This window comes from Hypanus sabinus, chromosome 14 (genome assembly GCF_030144855.1).
Source record: "Hypanus sabinus isolate sHypSab1 chromosome 14, sHypSab1.hap1, whole genome shotgun sequence".
Lineage (NCBI taxonomy): Eukaryota > Metazoa > Chordata > Chondrichthyes > Myliobatiformes > Dasyatidae > Hypanus > Hypanus sabinus.
In genome coordinates this window covers 52328777-52347316 of record NC_082719.1, presented here as the reverse complement: position 1 = coordinate 52347316, position 18540 = coordinate 52328777, and the positions used below count along the sequence as shown (strand labels likewise).

Below are 18540 nucleotides of genomic sequence, written 5' to 3'. Positions count from 1 at the left end.
TTCCCCTTGTCCTCACCTACCACCCCACCAGCCTCTGGTCCAACGTATAATTCTCTGTAACTTCCGCCACCTCCAACGGATCCCACCACCAAGCGTATCTCCCCCCCCCCCCCCCCCCCCGCTTTCCACAGGGATCGCTTGCTACGTGACTCTCTTGTCCATTCGACCCGCCATCCCTTCCCACCGATCTTCGTCCTGGCACTTATCTTTGTAAGCAGAGCAAGTGCTACACCTGCCCTTACACTTCCTCCCTCACCACCATTCAGGGTCCCAGACAGTCCTTCCAGGTGAAGCAGCACTCCACCTGTGAGTCAGCTGGTGTGGTATACTGCGTCTAGTGCACCCGGTGTGGCCTTCTATATATTGGTGAGACCCAACGCAGACTGGGAGACCATTTCGCTGAACACTTACGCTCTGTCCGCCAGAGAAAGCAGGATCTCCCAATGACCACACATTTTAATACCACATCCCATTCCCATTCCGATATGTCTATCCATGGTCTCCTCTACTATCAAGATGAAGCCACACTCAGGGCGGAGGAACAACAGTTTATATTCTGTCTGGATAGCCTCCAACCTGAAGGCATGAACATTGATTTCTCTAACTTCCATTAATGCTCACCTCCCCTTCTTACCCCATCATTTATTTATCTATCTATCTATTTATTTATGCATCCATCCTTTTCTTTTCTCTCTCCCCCCTCTCTCTCCCCCCTCTCTCTCCCCTCTCTCTCTCTCCCCCTCTCTCCCCCTCTCTCCCCCTCTCTCCCCCCCTCTCCCCCCCTCTCCCCCCCTCTCCCCCCTCTCTCCCCCCCTCTCTCCCCCCCTCTCTCCCCCCCTCTCTCCCCCCCTCTCTCTCCCCCCTCTCTCTCCCCCCCTCTCTCTCCCCCCCTCTCTCTCCCCCCCTCTCTCTCCCCCCTCTCTCTCCCCCCCTCTCTCTCCCCCCCTCTCTCTCCCCCCCTCTCTCTCCCCCCCTCTCTCTCCCCCCCTCTCTCTCCCCCCCTCTCTCTCCCCCCCTCTCTCTCCCCCCCTCTCTCTCCCCCCCTCTCTCTCCCCCCCCCTCACAATCACTCCTTGTCTGCTCTCCATCTCCCTCTGGTGCTCCCCTCCCCCTTTCTTTCTCCCTAGGCCTCCCGTCCCATGATCCTTTCCCTTCTCCAGCTCTATATCCCTTTTGCCAATCAAACAATCAATTTTCCAGCTCTTAGCTTCATCCCTCCCCCTCCCGTCTTTTCCTATCATTTCGGATTTCCGCCTCCCCCTCCCACTTTCAAATCTCTTATGATCTCTTCTTTCAGTTAGTCCTGACAAAGGGTGTCGGCCAGAAATGTCGACTGTACTTTTCCCTATAGATGCTGCCTGGTCTGCTCTGTTCCACCAGCATTTTGTGTGTGTTGCTTGAATTTCCAGCACTTCCAGATTTCCTTGTGTTTACATGAAAAAATAAACATTTGTTTCAAAATCATCAAGAAATCTTGCATGAATAAGACTAATTTGTCCTTGGAGACATTCTTTTTCTAGTAAATTTGATCAAAAGTGACTTCTTAGTCCTCTATTAGGATTTTTATTTTGTCTGGTCTTCTCATGGCCTTGGTATTTCATACTGTGCTAAGGGGAGTTTATTCTTCTATGGACCTTGTTCTGTACAGGTTCACATTATTTTAACCCATGCTGTGCTGTAGCTTCCACGTGCCAAGCGTTGTCCACGACTCTAATTTCTCGCTGTCACGGCAGATAGGATGTATCCAGACAGGATGCTGTCTGTGGTACATTGATTAAAATTGGTGAGTGTCAAAGGGAAAATGCCAAATTACTTTAACCTCCTGAGGAAGTAGAGGTGCTGATGAACTTTCCTGTCCCTGGCCTGAAAATGATTGGACTAGGACAGGGGATGTTCACTCTATGAAACTGGAAGCTCTCAACCTCAGTACTGTTGAAGTAAACAGGAGCCTTGATCTGCCTTCTTCACCCCACCCCCATCACTTCCTGAAGTCAATAACCAGCTGTTTTCTTTTGCTGACATTGAAGGAAAGTTTATCATGATACCACTTCAGTAGGCTCTCTATCTCCTGTATGCCATCTATTTGTTATGTGAGATATGGCCCACTATGGTGGTATCATCTACAATCCTGTAGATGGAGTATGAGCAGAGCTTGGCTACAGGGAGTACAGGGAGAAGAGTAGACTGAGGTGATTTAAGAGTGTTTTACTTCCTATAAAAATGTGTAGGATCTGGACTATTTCCAGTAATTTAATTCTTTCTAACTAAATTCCAGAATGAAATTTGAAATATAGGATTGAGGTCTATGAGAATACATCTATAGACTGTCAAGATAGTGAAGGAAGCATCCACAATATCAATAATTCAGGTTTGGTTGCTGAAGGAAAAGGGACTAAGGAGACAAATTAGGGAGATGTAAATTGGTTTCAGTGGAACTTAACAATATGAACAATTTGTGGCTGAGGAATTAAATCTTACTACATACATTTTGAATGTTGGTGAATGTCACTAAAAGTGCCCCAATCCATTGAGCTAATTGGACTGGATCTTTGATTTGCTTACATTGTGCTAAGATTATTATGGCAGAGATACTTAAAGGCCTGAAAGTAGATAGAAATGCCGATGCTGCAAATTTAAGATGTTAGAAATACTCAGTAGCTGAGGCTGTATCTATAGGAAGAGGTTCTGAGTCAATATTCCAGGTTGAAGGCCCTTTATGAGAACTATGGGATGAAAGAAGCTTAAGTTTCAGGAAGGAGGGCATCACTGATGAGGTAAAAATCAGTAATGTGGAGGTAAGCTGTCAACACAGGTTATCTAGTCAATGGGGCAGTCAGAAAGTGAGAATGTAGACAAAAGACTGTGGAGCTGTGAAACACAGTGCAGGAAGACATGCCTGGCTGTGTATGTCCTCCACTGCCATAGATCAAACAGGATCTTGAGGTGGGGGGGATCAAGTTGAGCCGATATGTTGCAGATAGATGACTGATACAGAGGGAGAAACTAAGTTACCTGGAGTTGTAGAGTTCAATATTGGCTCTAGAAGGAGTAGTACAATGGAGACGAGGCTAGAATTTGGAGCAAACGGGTACTCTGATGAAGGAACCCTGTGGATTGACACTGACCCACTGTTAGCCTAATGTAACATTTGGCAACTAATTTCCTCCTGCTCAACCCCCTGATTTCCTCCAGCAGATCGTTCATTGCTCCAGATTCCATTACCTGCAGTTCTCTTGTCACCACTGAGTCCAGAAGGCTCAGTTTCACTCTCCCCCCCCTCCCCCCACCACCCCACATCCTTATTATCCCCTTGGAAGTGCCAGGCATGTTTTTCTTTTCTGCATTTTCACATTGTCTATATCCTTTGATGTTTCTTTGGCTGAAACTAAATTCCCTGGTTCACATAAACCAGAAACATAATACTTAACTAAAATATTAACCAATAATATTCATGTAATGGTTGGATCTGTTGCACCAGAACAGCTATATAGTAAACATTATTCTGACTTGGGTCTTGCCTGAATATAGTCAAGCATTTCAGGATCATTTTCCATTTACACTCTGTAAATTTGCTGTATAAGAATAAAATATCAGTGAGGTAACAAAATATAATAAAAATTGCTACATTTTCTTTGAAGTATAGAGGTGTTTCCTGCAAAAGATAGGTAATCTTTAACTGTGATTCAAATCATAATATATCTTAGAATAAGAGCTTGGTGGGTTGTATCATCTAAATTAAAATGAGTGGTTTAAGATGGCTGTAGTAAATGGAACTATTTTCATAAAGAAATCTTGATATCAAGCATTTATAGTTCTTTACCATGAGCTACTTCTAAGAGTGACCTTCAGTCAACTGGACAGAGTATCTTTTGCTTTGAAAGTTTTATACAGTACTATGATATAAAGAGTGACAGTTAAAAACTATGACTCTTGAACACCTTTTTCTATTTGGTTATGTAAAGTATAAAATTAGGAACTATTATATGAGAAACTGTATTAATGTATGATATAAATGCCATTTGTCTTTTGGTGTTATAGTTTGGGAACACCTGCTACTGTAACTCTGTGCTGCAAGCGCTGTACTTCTGCCGACCATTTCGAGAGAATGTACTTGCATACAAGGCACAGCAGAAAAAGAAAGAAAATCTCCTGACGTGTCTAGCTGACCTCTTCCATTCCATTGCCACCCAGAAGAAAAAGGTCGGTGTGATTCCTCCCAAGAAATTTATTTCCAGGTTACGCAAAGAGAATGGTAAGTATTGCAATGAGAAAAATTACGTGCATCCTGTGAATGTTTAGTTGTAACACATTTTAACAAGTATGTACCTAAGTTAGTAGATCATTCACAGAACTGAAGAATCATAGAATGATTACTACCGAGAAGGAGGTTATTTGCCCCATTCTATCTATGTTGACTCCTTGCAGAACAGTTCTGTAGTTCCCAGTTTCCTGTGGTTACCTTGTAACCTTGAAAATTGACTCCCTAGTCTTTTTTCTATTCTGATTCCTCCATTAACTCTGCCATTACTAGGTTCCAAATTTTAACCACTCTTTTCCTAGGAAGGATTTTCCTCCTTGAATTATTCTGCATTTTTTGTCTATCATTTTTGAATCGGTGTCTCTTGACCTTAAAGGCAATAGTTTCTATCTACAGAGTAGATATGTGCCATTTGTTTGTTTATTTGTTTATTGTTGTTTATTTTTATGGAAGTGCATCACTTTGTATTTTATTATAGTTCATTTGCCAGTTGTCTGCTTGGTCTGTACATAGTGTGGTTTATTCCTGGATTCAAATGAAATTCTCTTGGGCAATATTGAATACTTATCAGGATACCATTTTTGGGTATTCTTTATGAATAATGATTAAATTGGTACAAAAATATAGAATATGATATTGCAGTTATAACATTCTGCTTGACAAAGCTGTTAAATATCCTACCAATAGCTATATATCAGATAATGAAGGGAAAGTTTTAAGAGGTCATCTTTTGTTTTGTTTATTGTTACTTGATTCATGTCTAATTTTATAACGTTGTGGCGAAGAATAATATATCTCCTCAACAGAGTTTTTAGATGTTATTTTTAACTTGAAGTAACAAACAGCTTCACATTATTGGTGCAATAAAACACAAAAGGATATTGTAAGTAGATAGGGTTTGTGGTTTTCAAATGTAGGATCCTTTAAGTTAGTGCCAAAGGTGTAGAGAAACTGGAATTTTTAAAAGTTTGTCTGCAGAGTTTTTTGAGCCAGTATCTAAATTTTCTCAATGGAGAAGGAACAGCATTGAATTCTGCAGTATATAGCAGGACAAGTCGTTCATTTGTCGGTGGGAGAGCATTTTAGAGAGTGGGACTATAATAAGTAATGAGAAAAGATGAAGATGATGCAGAAATTAAAGACCTGAATTAACGAAAGCTGAGTTCAATGTCATAAGCAACACACACACAAAATGCTGGAGGAACTCGGCAGGCTGGGCAGCATCTACGGGGTGGGGATAGTACAGTTGATGCCCCAGGCCAAGACTCCTCGGCAGAACTCATGTCATAAGAAAGGACCTGCAAAAGTAGACTCTGAGCAGTTGGCTGCAGGTAAGCCTACATCAGACAAGTGAGAGTAATTCAAAATAAGTAAGTAATGAGAACTTGGGACCAACATGTTCCCCTAAGTTGAAAGGTTAGGGAAGTAAGTGTAAGGAGCTTTAGATGTCCAAGGATATTGAAGGTCGGATAAAAGGAAAGAAAAAATGAAAGAAAATACACAGCAAGTATGAAGAATTGAAAATGTGGAAGGATTGTAGAAAGTGTAAAGGGAGGGAATATACATATTTTTTAAAAAAGGAGACAACATGCAATATTATGGCTGGACAAGATTAAGGATTTTGAGGCAAGAGGGTAACCAATGAAAAAGGTGAGGCTAAAAATGCAACCTGTGTTTGGACCCAGAGGTTGTGGTGAGGAACTAATACTTCTCTGATTTTACTAAGGAGAAAGGCATTGTAGTTGGAGAAGTTGGGGAGAGGGGCATGAAATGCTAGAACATTAGAGGACTTCAGAGGTGTCGGTTGTTAAATTTATGTCCGTAGGTAAAGTGCCAAATGATTGAAGGACGGCAAAATCAGTACCTTTATTCAACATGAGTTTCAGGGATGTGCTGTGAGTCTAATAGCAGTGGTACGAAAGTTGGAAAAGAAAATCCAGGGTCAGGATTAATCTACATGTGGAAAAGCAGAGAATAATCAAAAGTAGTCAGCATGGATTTCTTAGAAGGAAATTATGTTTGACAATTTGATTGAGTTTTTTTTTGAAGTAATAGTATTGAGGGCTGTGTAATTGATGGAGTTTACATGGTTCCAATGAGAAACTTGTTCAAGTGGTCAAGGTCCCAGGCAATTCAGCAAATTGGCTTGGTAAATGCTAAAAGGTGCTGATGAAGGATTGTGCTTGCGATTGGAAGCCTGTGACCAGTGGTGGACCACAGGTATTGATTCTGGGATCCTTATTGTTCGTCATATGTTAATGTTTTGGATGTGAACGTAGAAGATGTCACTGGTAAGTCTTTAGATGACATGAGAATTGGTGGCGTTGACAGTGAAGTGGATAGTCTTGGGCTGCATGATGATGTTGACAAGATTGACAGATGGAATTCAAACCAGGTAAATGTGAGGTTCTGCACTGAAGAAGAACTAATAGGACCTACATGATGCATTGTAGGACTCTTGAGAGTGAGAAAAGTGAGGATCTTGGTGTAGAAGTCCAAAGATCTGTAAAAATGCACCATTGCTAGAAAAGGTGGTGAAAAAGATGTAGGTGATATGCTCTCCCTTAGCTAGAATATAAGGCAGGGAGGGACATCTTTATAAAACACTGCTTAGGTCACAACAGAACTGTGTGTACTTACAGTATGGTTACCACACCATAGAGTATTCCAGAGGAAGTTTATCAGGATACTGACTGGGGTGGAGCCTTTCAAAGTTCAAGTTGCCATACACTACCCTGAGATTCATTCTCTTGTGAGCATTCACAGTAAATATGAAGAAACAGAATAGAATCAGTGGAAGACCACACACAAGTTGGACAAACAAACAATGTGCAAAAGGCAAATGGTGCATATACAAAAAGAAAAAAAAAGTACTAATATCGAGAACATGAGATGAAGAGTCTTTGAAAGTGTGTCCATAGATTGTGTGAATCTTTCAGTGATTAGGCAGATGAAGTTGAATGAAGTTATCCCCTATGGTTGAGGGATAATAAATGTTCCTACTCTTTGTGGTGTGGGTCGTGTGGCTCCTGATGGCAGTGGCGAGAATAGAGCATGTCCTGGATGGTGGGGGTCCATGATGATCTATGCTGCTTTCCTGCAACAGTACTCCAGTAGATGTGCTCATGGTGGGGAGGGCTTTACTCATGATGGACTGGGCTGTATTCACTACATTTTGTAGGCTTTTCCATTCAAGGGCATCGGTGCTTTCATACCAGTCTGTGATGTGATTAGCCAATATATTCTCCACTACACATCCATAGAAATTGGTCAAAGTTTTGGATGACTTGCTGAGTATATAGACATTTATAAGAAATAAGAGGTGCTGTTGTGCTTTTTTTGTAATGGCATTTACATGCTGGACCCAAGGCAGATCCTCTGAAATATTAACCTTAGGCAAGAGTTGATATGTTTCATCTCTTTCAACCTTTCAAAGCTCTTCATCACAGTGGATGTATGTGCTACTGGATGATAGTGATTGAGGCAGGTTACCACATTCTTCTTTGTTTGGGGCAGATGGGTGGGTAACTTAGACTACCAAAGCAAGAGATTAAAGATACCAATGAACACTCCAGACAGTTGATCAGCCCAAGTCTTTAGTACTTGGCCAGATACTTCCTGTAGATTCACACCCCTGAAGGATGCTCTCACATCTAACTTAGACTGAAATCATAGGGCATGTGCGAGTTTCTAAAAGTAACCCAATGTTTTATCAGTCAAAGTGAGCATAAAAGGCATTGAGCTCATGTAGGAACAAAACCTTTGTTGTCACCTATGTTGCTTGTCTTCACTTTGTAGGAGTTGATAGCATTATAGCCCTGCTACAGCTATTGAGCATCCTTCAGTGATTCAAGTTTGGTCTGGATTGCCACTTTTCATGTGAGATGGCTTTCCAGAGGGTGTATCTGGACCTCTTATATTTTACTTGGTCTCTATGCAGCGAGACTAGATAGAGTGGGTTTGTTTTCCATGAAGGAAATTGAAGGGTTACTTAAGATGTATTTAAAATTAGAAACAGCATTGATTGTGTAGACAATGGAAAACTTTTTCTCCTGGCGGAGGGTTTAAAACTAAAGGACTTATGTTCCAGATGTGATTTGAGGAAGAATCTTTTTTTAATCTCCAAGGGAATTTGGAATGTAAAACTCACTGCTAAGAGGATGTTGGAGTCCGAAACTCCCACAGCATTTTAGAAATATATCACCACGTCATTGAAGGCCACAGACAAAAAGCTAACAAATGGAATTAGTAAAGATAAGCATTTGATGGTCAGCACTAAGAGTTTATTTCTGTGCTGTATGATTTGATGTATGCTCCCTGCCCCCTTTTTGCAAGCTCAGAAATTCCAAGTAGTTGCCCTAGTTATTGATCCCCAATTTTCTTATCAGGACACCACAGTAAGTATGCATCTGTGATAACATTTTGCTGACAATCAACACAAGTGCTCCTCATGATTTGTGCTTAGCCACTGCTCTATTGCCTCCACACTCATGACTGTATGGCTAAGCAACATCTACAGGTTTGCAATTGAGACCACTGTTTTTGGTTAAAATCTCAAATAGTTACAAGGAAGCACATAGGAGTGAGATCAATCAATTGGTTGGGTGTTATTGCAACAATAATCCTGCACTTAATGTCAGCAAGACCAAGAAATTGATAATGGATTTTGAGAAGGGAAAGTTATGAGAATACAGACCAAAGCTCACTGAGGGGCCAGTGGTGGAAAGCATGAGCAGATTTAAGTTTCTGGGTGTTAACATTTCAGAGGATCTGGCGTGGATCCACACACATTGATGCAGTCACAAAGAAGGCATGCCAGTGGTTCTACTGCACTAGGTGTTAGAGAATATTCGGTACGTCACCAAGCAATCTTGTAAGTTTCTATGATGGAGAGAATCCTGACTGTTTGCACTAGGCTTGGCATGTTGTGTCCAATGCAGAGGATTGCAAGTTGCTGTGGAAGTTTGTAGATTCATCCAGCTCTGTCACGAGCACAACTCTTCCCAGCATTGAGGACATGTTCACAGGATGCTGTCTTACAAAAGTGGCATCTCTCACTGAAGACCCTTACCATATGGAAAATGACCTCTTCTTTACCACCATTAGGAACGAGGTACAGGAGCCTGAAGACCTATATGCAAAGATTCAGAAGCAACTTCTTCTCCTCAGCCATCAGATGTCTGAATGGTCCATGAAACCTACCTCATTATTCCTTTTTGACTATTTCTTGGAATTGACAATAATTTAATGTCTTCACAATGTTCTGCCACAAAACAACAAATTTCATGTCATAAGACAATACAATTCTGAGTGGTTAAGTGGCAGCTTATTTGTGCAAAAAATATGGTTTTAGGGTGTTATTTTTTTTACCTCTTCAATGGATAAGTTCAGTACCATAAGGTATAACCACACAATGCAGTATTACTCAATTTGTTCATCTATGCCTTCAATTTATCTATTTGTACTTTCATAATGGCAAAAAGTGAGTGTTTACACGCTGGCTGGAACAAAAAGCCACTGTCATTTTTATGGACTCTGTATCAATAATACTCAGGATAAAATGTCTTCCCCATAACTTTGTTTTGGAGATGCTCATAGTGGAACTTGTAGCACAACACCACAAGCATGCTGTGGAGCTAATCCTGCATGATCTGATAAAGGTCTGCAATTGTGAAATAATTATTTTTCTTTTTAACTGTAGATTTGTTTGATAACTACATGCAACAAGATGCACACGAATTTCTGAACTACCTGCTGAATACCATCGCTGACATCTTGCAGGAAGAGAAGAAGCAGGAGAAACAGAATGGAAAATTGAAGAATGGTAATGCAAATGAAATTGAAGAGAACAAACTTGAACCCACATGGGTACATGAAATTTTTCAGGGAACACTCACGAATGAGACAAGATGTCTGAACTGTGAAACAGTAAGTAAAGACAGAAAATTTGCACTTTTATTTTACTATTGAAAAACATGCTAATTCTTAAAACTAATTTTCAACTGTGGATAAGACTCTTGGTTTCACTTTAAACTAGTGGATTATCCAATTCCTCTGCTCTATGTCCTCCAGTTATTAGATTTTACCTCTTGAATGAGCAATTCCTATATCTTTTTCACAAGCAGTATAATTGAGATTATGAATTCAACTGAAATGGTCAGCCTTTTGGATATAGATTACCTGAATTTGGCTTGGCTGAATTGTAAAATTTTATTTTGATTTAATAATTAAAAGAAATTATATAGAAGAAAATGTAACTTTATTTTGAATTAATCAAGTCCTACTCCATCTGTAGCTTGCTTGATTTAAAACATGCATTGTTTGTTGTAGAAGTATCAGCAGAAGTGATTGGCTTGTCAGTTTCCAAAGGAAGTCTCTTTAAGAGGCTTTCCACTGTGAAATAGCAGTCTGTAATAATTGCTGTTGGTAAATTAGTTCAGTTCTCTGTCTATATATTTATTTTTCATATTCTATGAGAATGTTTTTTTTTTATTCTGTATCTCAATTTTTTTGGTTGTGATTTGTAAATCTTGTAAGGTTAATTTTCATTGCCTACACTGCTGTAAGGTATCCTGTATTCTCCCAGTGTTCTAAACAACCTTTTTAAATACATGCAAACGAACTAAACCTTGTTACATAGCACCTGAGGCAAGTCAACAATTTATGCAAAACGTAAGTCAAATAGTCATGAGACTGCATGCAAAATTGTAAATTACCTTATTTTATTGATAAGAAATGGATTTTAAAAATAAAGCCATTATTTATCACCCACTTCTAATTGTACTTCAGGAAGTAATATTGAGTCATCTTGTTGCAGTGTCTGTAATGAAGATATTTTAGCAGTGTTTTTGGATGGGGAATTCTAAGATTTAGATTTCAAACAGTAAAGGAACAATGAAGTTACAATTCCAACTCAGAGGTACACAGAAGTGATCTTAGAAGTGGTGATATTCCCTATGTCTTCTGCTTTTCTTTCGGTAGTTGTGCAGTTAAGTTTGGGAGATGTTGGAAGAAATCTTAGTCAGTGCTGCTGTGTATCATGTGGATAATGGACACTGTAGCCAGTGAAGGTTTGTGATGTGAATGAATTTTTAAAGTGATGGATGTGATGTTTCAAGTTTGAGTGATAATATCAAAAATTCGCGATTTGATCCACAGTGTTGTAATGATCATTAGTGTCATTATTGTGTGTGCTGTTTGATCATTTTACCAAGGAAAGGTATGGGAGTTGATGCCCAAACTATCCGCTAAGTTTCTTTCTGAAAGAAGACCATAATCTTAACAAAGAACAGCTTCAGAAATCAGTAAATGCTGCAAAGCCATTTTCATTAGCAAGTGTAGTACGAGAAGTCCAACTTGAGGCTATGGATCAGACATTTAGGATTGAGATGAGGTGACATTTCTTCTTTGAAACTTTCAAATTTGCAACTCCAGGCAGGCTGGCATTTATGGATGGGCAATAAGGTGTACTTGTCAGCAAAGCCCAGATCCAAAAAGTGAAAGCTTTTTTAAAACAGAAAGATTACAGATTTTTTTTGACCCTGAGAAACATAGGAACATGGGTGTTGTGGTTGTGGTTTAAGGGTTATTGGAGGGAAATCAAATTGAAGTTGAATGGCAATGTCTGTTTACTGGTACAGCAAGGCACAAGCAGTCATAATAGCCTACTACCCTTAACCTCAAAACTGAAAATTGTTCAGCTGGATGTCAGTTCCTTTTAATAAATTTTTTAGAATCTGATGTTGCTACTTTTTAAATTTTGCTTTTGAGATCTTTTTAACCTCCTTGTTTCCCTTTAGAATTTTGGTAACCATATTGAACTTATTACTTGTGGATGTTTGCTATTCTGTAGATGAAATGGTCTCTTTCTTATTTTTGGTATTAAAACCTTTCGTTATCTTGAATGTTTTATTTAGATGTCTCTTAGACTATCCACTCTAAGGAGAATAATTCCAAGTTCTCCGATTTGTGCATGTAACTAAACTTGCTCATCCTGTGTATGATTCTATTAAGTATTTTCTGTAGAGCACCCTCCAGATCCTTGACATCCTTCCTAAAGCATGGGACTATGAATTAAGCACAAAATTCCAGCAAGGTTTCAGCTGACTACTCTGTTTTTATATTCAGTACCCCTTACATGTACTTAAACTTTGTTAAAGTGGGAAAAAAAATCACTTGTAGTTCACTACCTCTGAGCATCCCAAAATGCGTCACACTGAAAAATACTTTTGAAATGTAGACAAATTTGTAACATGGGAAGTATATATTAACTCATAAGGGGTATTCTGCAGGTTAGCAGCAAAGATGAAGATTTTTTGGATCTTTCAGTTGACGTGGAACAGAACACATCAATTACCCATTGCCTCAGGTAAGTAGTGACCAGTTAAGTAATCTTGGAAATTATATAATTTAAAGCTATCTTTATAAAGTAGTTGTTTTGCTTCCCTCAATGGTAGGTGTTTTAATTTCAAAGGAGATTTCTCTTTCCAGCTTTTTAAAGTGTTACATGGCAGAAGTTTCAAAAATAAGTAGAAACCCTTAAGATTATCCAATCTACACATATGAAGGAGGAGTAGGCCTCTGCCTGTCAGGATTATCCTGCCTTTTAATAAGATCAGGGCTGATCTAAGTGCAACTTTAACTCCATTTTACCCTTGGTGACTTGTCACTAATCTGCTTATCTACTTCCCTATGCCTTAAATATTCAGAGATGACTTCCTCTAACATTTGAGGAAATTGAATGTCAAATAAAACAACCCTCTCTGAGGAAAAAATGCCATCTTTCTTAAATGGGCATCAACATAATTTCAGAAGTGAACTCTATCACCACCACCCCCCCCCCCCCCCACCTCCAACCACTTCATTTTTTCTCAACTGCTCTGGCTAAGACCTCTCAGGATCTTGCATGTTTAGACCAGTTCTCCATTTACTCTTCTAAGCTCCAGAGAATGCAAGTCTAGCCTTTGCAGCTTTTCTTAAGACATCTTGTTCATTTTGAATATTAGTTCAATGAAATATCTCTGAACAATTTTCAATGCATTAACATGACCTTTTAAATAAGATAATCACAGTATGCAGTACACCAGATGTGATGTAGTCTTGCCAAAGCCATTTTGTAACTGAAGCATAACTTCCCTACCTTTGTATTTGGTTCTCCCAGCAAAAAAAAAAATTCTGTTAGCTTTTCTAGTTAGTTGCACTACCAGCAAAGCAGTCTTTTGTAAACCAGAAAATAGGACATCCAGATTTCTCTAACTTTAGATAGGCAAAATGGATATTCTAAGACAGATATTTCTGTGAAGTGTTGAATATGTTCCTGATATGCTTCCAGTTGCCTAATGCAGAAGTTAATTTCACAAGCAAGTGCTGACACCCTTGAACTAAAGCATGACTGAGTGAGCAAAACAGATGGGATAAAATGCCTTGGCAGACAATAAAATCTTTCTATGGCTGCTGGCATTGAATATTGAGTAATGGAACTGATCTCCTCAATTGATAAAGAATGTACACATGGTAGCTACTTCATTAGTTACAGGAGGTACATAATACAGGAGTGTATGTTTGTGATCTTCTACAGTAGCCCATCCACTTCAAGGTTCGATATGTGCATTCAGCATTGCTCTTTTGCACACCACTGTAGTAACACAGTGAAAGTGACGGAGATCACACTTGTTCCCCTTTCTGATGTTGGGTCTGAACAACAACTGAACCTCTTGACCATCTCAGCATGCTTTTATGCATCGAGTTGCTGCTGCATGATTGGCTGACTAGATATTGGCATTAACAACCGGTTGTAACTAATAAAGTAGCTACAGTGTGCATTAAGCTGTATTTTGTAACATTAAATATAAGGAGCCAAGAAAAGAGTAACTTGGGTAGTTTATGAAACTTAATGTTCAATCAATAAATACTATGGGACCCTCATGGTTTTCTGCAATAGATTTTAACGCTTAAGATTCAACTAAATGTATTTATCATCCTAAAGGTTAACTTTGAGGTAGAGTCGGTGGTGAGGAAGGCAAATGTAATATTAGCATTCATTTCAAGCGGTCTAGGATAAAAGTGCAGGGATGTGTTGCTGAGGCTTTACAAGGCAGTGGTGAGGTCTCACCTCGAGTATTATGAACACTTTTGGGCTCCTCATCTCAGATAAGATGTGCTGGCATTGGAGAGGATCAAGTAAGGTTCACAAGGGTGATTTCAGAAATAAAATAGTTATGGGGGAACGTTTGATAGCTCTGGGTCTGTACGCGCTGGAATTTTGAAGGATGAGAGAGGATCTCATTGAAACCTTTTGAATGTTGAAAGGCCTAGATGGAGTAGATTTCAAAAGGATGGGGGAGTCTAGGACAAGAGGGCACAGCCTCATGAGAAATTTCTTTAGCCAGAGGGTGGTGAATTTGTAGAATTTATTACCACAGGCAGCTGTGGAGTCTGGGTTGTTGGGTGTATTTAAGGCAAAGCTTGATAGATTCTTGATTGGACACAGCATCAAAGGTTACAGGAAGAAGGGAGGAGAGCGGGGCTGAGGAGGGATAAAAGGATTAGCTATGATTGAACGGTGGACCATACTCGATGGGTCAAATGGCCTAATTCTGCTCCTATGTTGTACAGTCTTATGGTCTTAAATAGGATATTACTGCTACAGAATGTATTACAGCCACGGGCTTTTAAAAGACTGTCATTACAACAAATATAGGGAGCTCACTTAAAAAAAAATCCCTCTTTGATATTCTGTTTACTAGGAATGCAGATAGAAATTCATGGAAATATTCTTTGAGTTCTGATTGCCTCACTATAGGAAGGATGTGGAAACTATAGGAAGGGTGCAGAGGAGATTTACAAGGATGTTGCCTGGATTGGGGAGCATGCCTTATGAAAATAGGTTGAGTGAACTCGGCTTTTCTCCTTCTGTTTCTATATTCAATATCATACAAAAATGATGGCAGGAAGATTAATATTTCAAATTGATTTGTCAGACCTGGAAAACACTAGAAAATGAGATGGGAGGAGAAGTGGAGTTTGATAATGGTGCTGTGGGGTGAGATTTGTAATGGTGGGGTACCAAATGAGGGAAAGGTCTGGGCTGATTTGGAGTTAGAAATGATTACACTCTGGCACTATAATAGGATAAGTAAAGAAACAAGCAGCTTGCAAATGATTGCAGTAAAACCAATACCAACATCGACAGTATAAATTTGATCTAAAATCAGACAACTTGGTATTGAATCTGGAAAGATTAATTTTTGCGTGTGTGTTGACTGACTTTCTCAGCAGGATCACAATAATAATGATGTGTAATTTAAAAAAAAATGAAATTTGGGTTTCTGCCCAATAACATCTAGGAAACTATGAAGGCTGATTATATCCAGCCCAATGTAAAGTTTCAACATCTCTGGAGAAGATGAAATTGATCAGGAATCCTGCTCTAGCTTTTTTTTACTCCTGTTCCAAAGGGGGGGGGGGGGAAGGAATTAGGTTGAAATATCTAATCGAGAGAGAATGTAGTTTTGTTTGTTAATCCTTATCCATGTCTTTATTTTTCTATTTTGCATTCCTATAGAAAAATGGTGGTTGGTGCCTTCTCTTTTTGTTTTATGATTAAGACAGGAATGTACGAGTGTCTGAAATTAATAATGTCGATCCATTTCCCAATACAACGTGTTGTTACTGAATACTTCTATGATGGTGCACTTTACCACACCACCTTACTATTTCTAATCTTTTTTTTAACTTCTAATAATTCTTTACAAGTAATCTGAATTGTGACTGATACCCTGTTCAAATTTTCCTGTATGATTTTAAAATTAATGTAATCAATGTTTTAGGAGCATTTGCAGACACATTTAATAGTGACACATCCCCAACTTTTATTCTTAGAGACTTCAGCAACACGGAAACACTGTGCAGTGAACATAAATATTACTGTGAGACATGTTGTAGTAAACAGGAGGCTCAGAAAAGGTGAGTACATTGAAAGTGTATAACCTGTAACTTATTTTATCTACAAGTTGTAAGGGATTATAAATTTAGTACATCTTCTCTGGCTGTCAAATAATTAACATGCTAGGCTAAGCAGTGATTAAATTCTGAGTTAATAGTTCTAGAAACCCTGAGTTTATGCTTTTCAATGCATAGAGTACATGAATTAAATCTTTGTTTCTAAAAGTTTTGAGAGCTTTGCCAAAATGGCTTCATATTTATTAGTGATCTCATTTCACTTCAACCTCTTACTAAGGTTCCATGTGACATAAGTCTTCACATCCACTTTAGCCTGCAACTGAACATTGTACAGCACAGGAGCAAATCCCATCACAAGTGACTGCCATTAGAACATCACAATGTAGCCATGATAGGAGACATGGCAAAACTGGTAGAAGACAGTGACATTACCTTTCAGGCCATCTTTAGAGGGCAACAGCTAAGAGAGTAAGGTCTAAAACAAAATGTCAATATGAGCACCTTACACAGTTAAGCAATTACATTAGCTTTTTTGACAGCTCTTGAAACCTTACTAGCACTATTCTGTCTTTCTAGAGCACATCTACAAAACTGGAAATGTGATTCTAACACATGAACTGTTCTTGATTATTTAGAAGCACAAGAATTTTAGTGCACTGAAGAGGTCAGTTCAGTTTCTTCAATAAATTTCAAAACAAATTGAGGTCACAATTATGTCATTCGCTGATATGTCAGATGATATTGATGTAGAAATCAGTCTGTAAGTGCATACCAACAGAAAATACAAAAACATCAAAGGAGAATTTTTCAATCCTACTCAAGAAGCTATAATAACCCAGGTAACCCATTCAAACTAATGGCTGCCAATGGCAATCCAGGCTTTCAGTTGTTATAATTCAAAAATTAATTAGTTATTTTGTGAGGGAAGTATATAACTTTATCTTATCCACTACATTTCACCATGTGTGTCCACAATAATTGAAATAATTTGCAGTCAGGTGGACGATATTTTCAAATGACTTTCAACAGGGCTGTCACTGGACTTTAATTTTTCCCGAGTTTGTTCCTGAAGTTGAACATGTAAATATAGCTATATCTTTTGTGGGGGTGCGGTTGATGATGAAAGAATGTTACAGTGATGGGTTAGTGAGGGGATGTGTGACCTTGCTGTCTCCTTACATGAAGAACTCAGTCTTTCAGAATTTCATGACCCATGCCTGTACTCTGTGTCACTTATTTATTGAGTTATTCATGTGTTGTTCCTTCAGATGAACTATTTTTTATTATGCAACCCTCCTTGGCAGGGGGTTCAATAATGTAGAGGCCCTCACAAGCAAGAGAAAATCGACAGATGCTGAAAATCCAAGATCCGCGCATAGACACACGCACAAACACACAGAGGCACATACACCTGGAGGAACTCTGCAAGCCAAGCAGCATCTATGAAAAAGAGAAAACAGTTGATATTTCGAGCTGAGATCCTTCATCAGGACTGGAGAAAAAAGACAAAAAGTCAGAATAAGAAGGTGGGGAGACGAGGAAGAAATACAGGGTAGTAGGTGATCGGTGAAACAGGGCGAGGGGTGAAGTAAGGAGCTGAGCAATTGATGAAAGGGATAAAGGGCTAGAGAAGGGGAAATCTGATAGGAGAGGACAGAAGGCCATTGGGGGGGGAAACGGAAGGGGGAAGAGCACTGGGGGAAGTGATGGGCAGGTAAGGAGATCAGATGAGAGAGGGAAATGGGAGTGAGAGTAGGGGGATTCATTTGCAGAAGTTTGAGAAATCAATGTTCATGCCATCAGGTTGGAGGCCACCTGGATGGGATATAAGGAGTTGTACCTCCAGCCTGGTTGTGGCCTCATCGTGGCATTAGAGGAGGCTGTGGACTGACATATCGGAAGTAGAATTAAAATGAGAGAGCTCACTTTTTTTGGTGGATGGACCGTAGGTGCTCACCGAAGTGGTCTCCCAATCTAAGTCAGGTCTCACCAATACACAAGAGGCCACACCGTGAGTATCAGATACAGTAGATGACTCCAACAGATTCAGAGGTGAAATGGTGCCTCACCTGGAAGGACTTTTTGTTCAGCTTGCAAGGATAAGTGTCAGGAGGGAGATCAGTGGGCGGCATGAATGGACAAGGGAGTCATTAGGGAGCGATCCCTGCGGAAAGCACTGTGGGGGGTGTCGGGGAAGGAAAGATGTGCTTGGTGATGGGATCCTCTTGGAGATGGCAGATGCTACAGAGAATTTTTTGCTGGACATGGAAGCTGGTGGGATGATAAGTAAGGACAAGAGGAACCCTATCCCTGGTGGGGTG

At 39.6% G+C, this 18540-nt stretch overlaps 1 protein-coding gene and 1 long non-coding RNA gene across 3 annotated transcripts in view; one reads left to right on the top strand and one right to left on the bottom strand.

The window, feature by feature from the left end:
- Positions 1–18540, bottom strand: part of LOC132404749 (uncharacterized) — a 63730-nt gene that overhangs the window by 27044 nt on the left and 18146 nt on the right. The window lies entirely within an intron of this gene.
- The window catches only part of usp46 (ubiquitin specific peptidase 46), a 66273-nt gene that overhangs the window by 34467 nt on the left and 13266 nt on the right, over positions 1–18540 (top strand). For both annotated transcript variants that reach the window (XR_009515664.1, XM_059989195.1), the window contains exons 3-6: positions 4039–4252; positions 9960–10186; positions 12550–12626; positions 16139–16222. Coding sequence is in view for 1 of the 2 variants with exons in the window: in XM_059989195.1 (XP_059845178.1) it covers positions 4039–4252; positions 9960–10186; positions 12550–12626; positions 16139–16222 (602 nt within the window). In the remaining variant the exon portion in view is untranslated. The remainder of the gene's footprint in view (positions 1–4038; positions 4253–9959; positions 10187–12549; positions 12627–16138; positions 16223–18540) is intronic.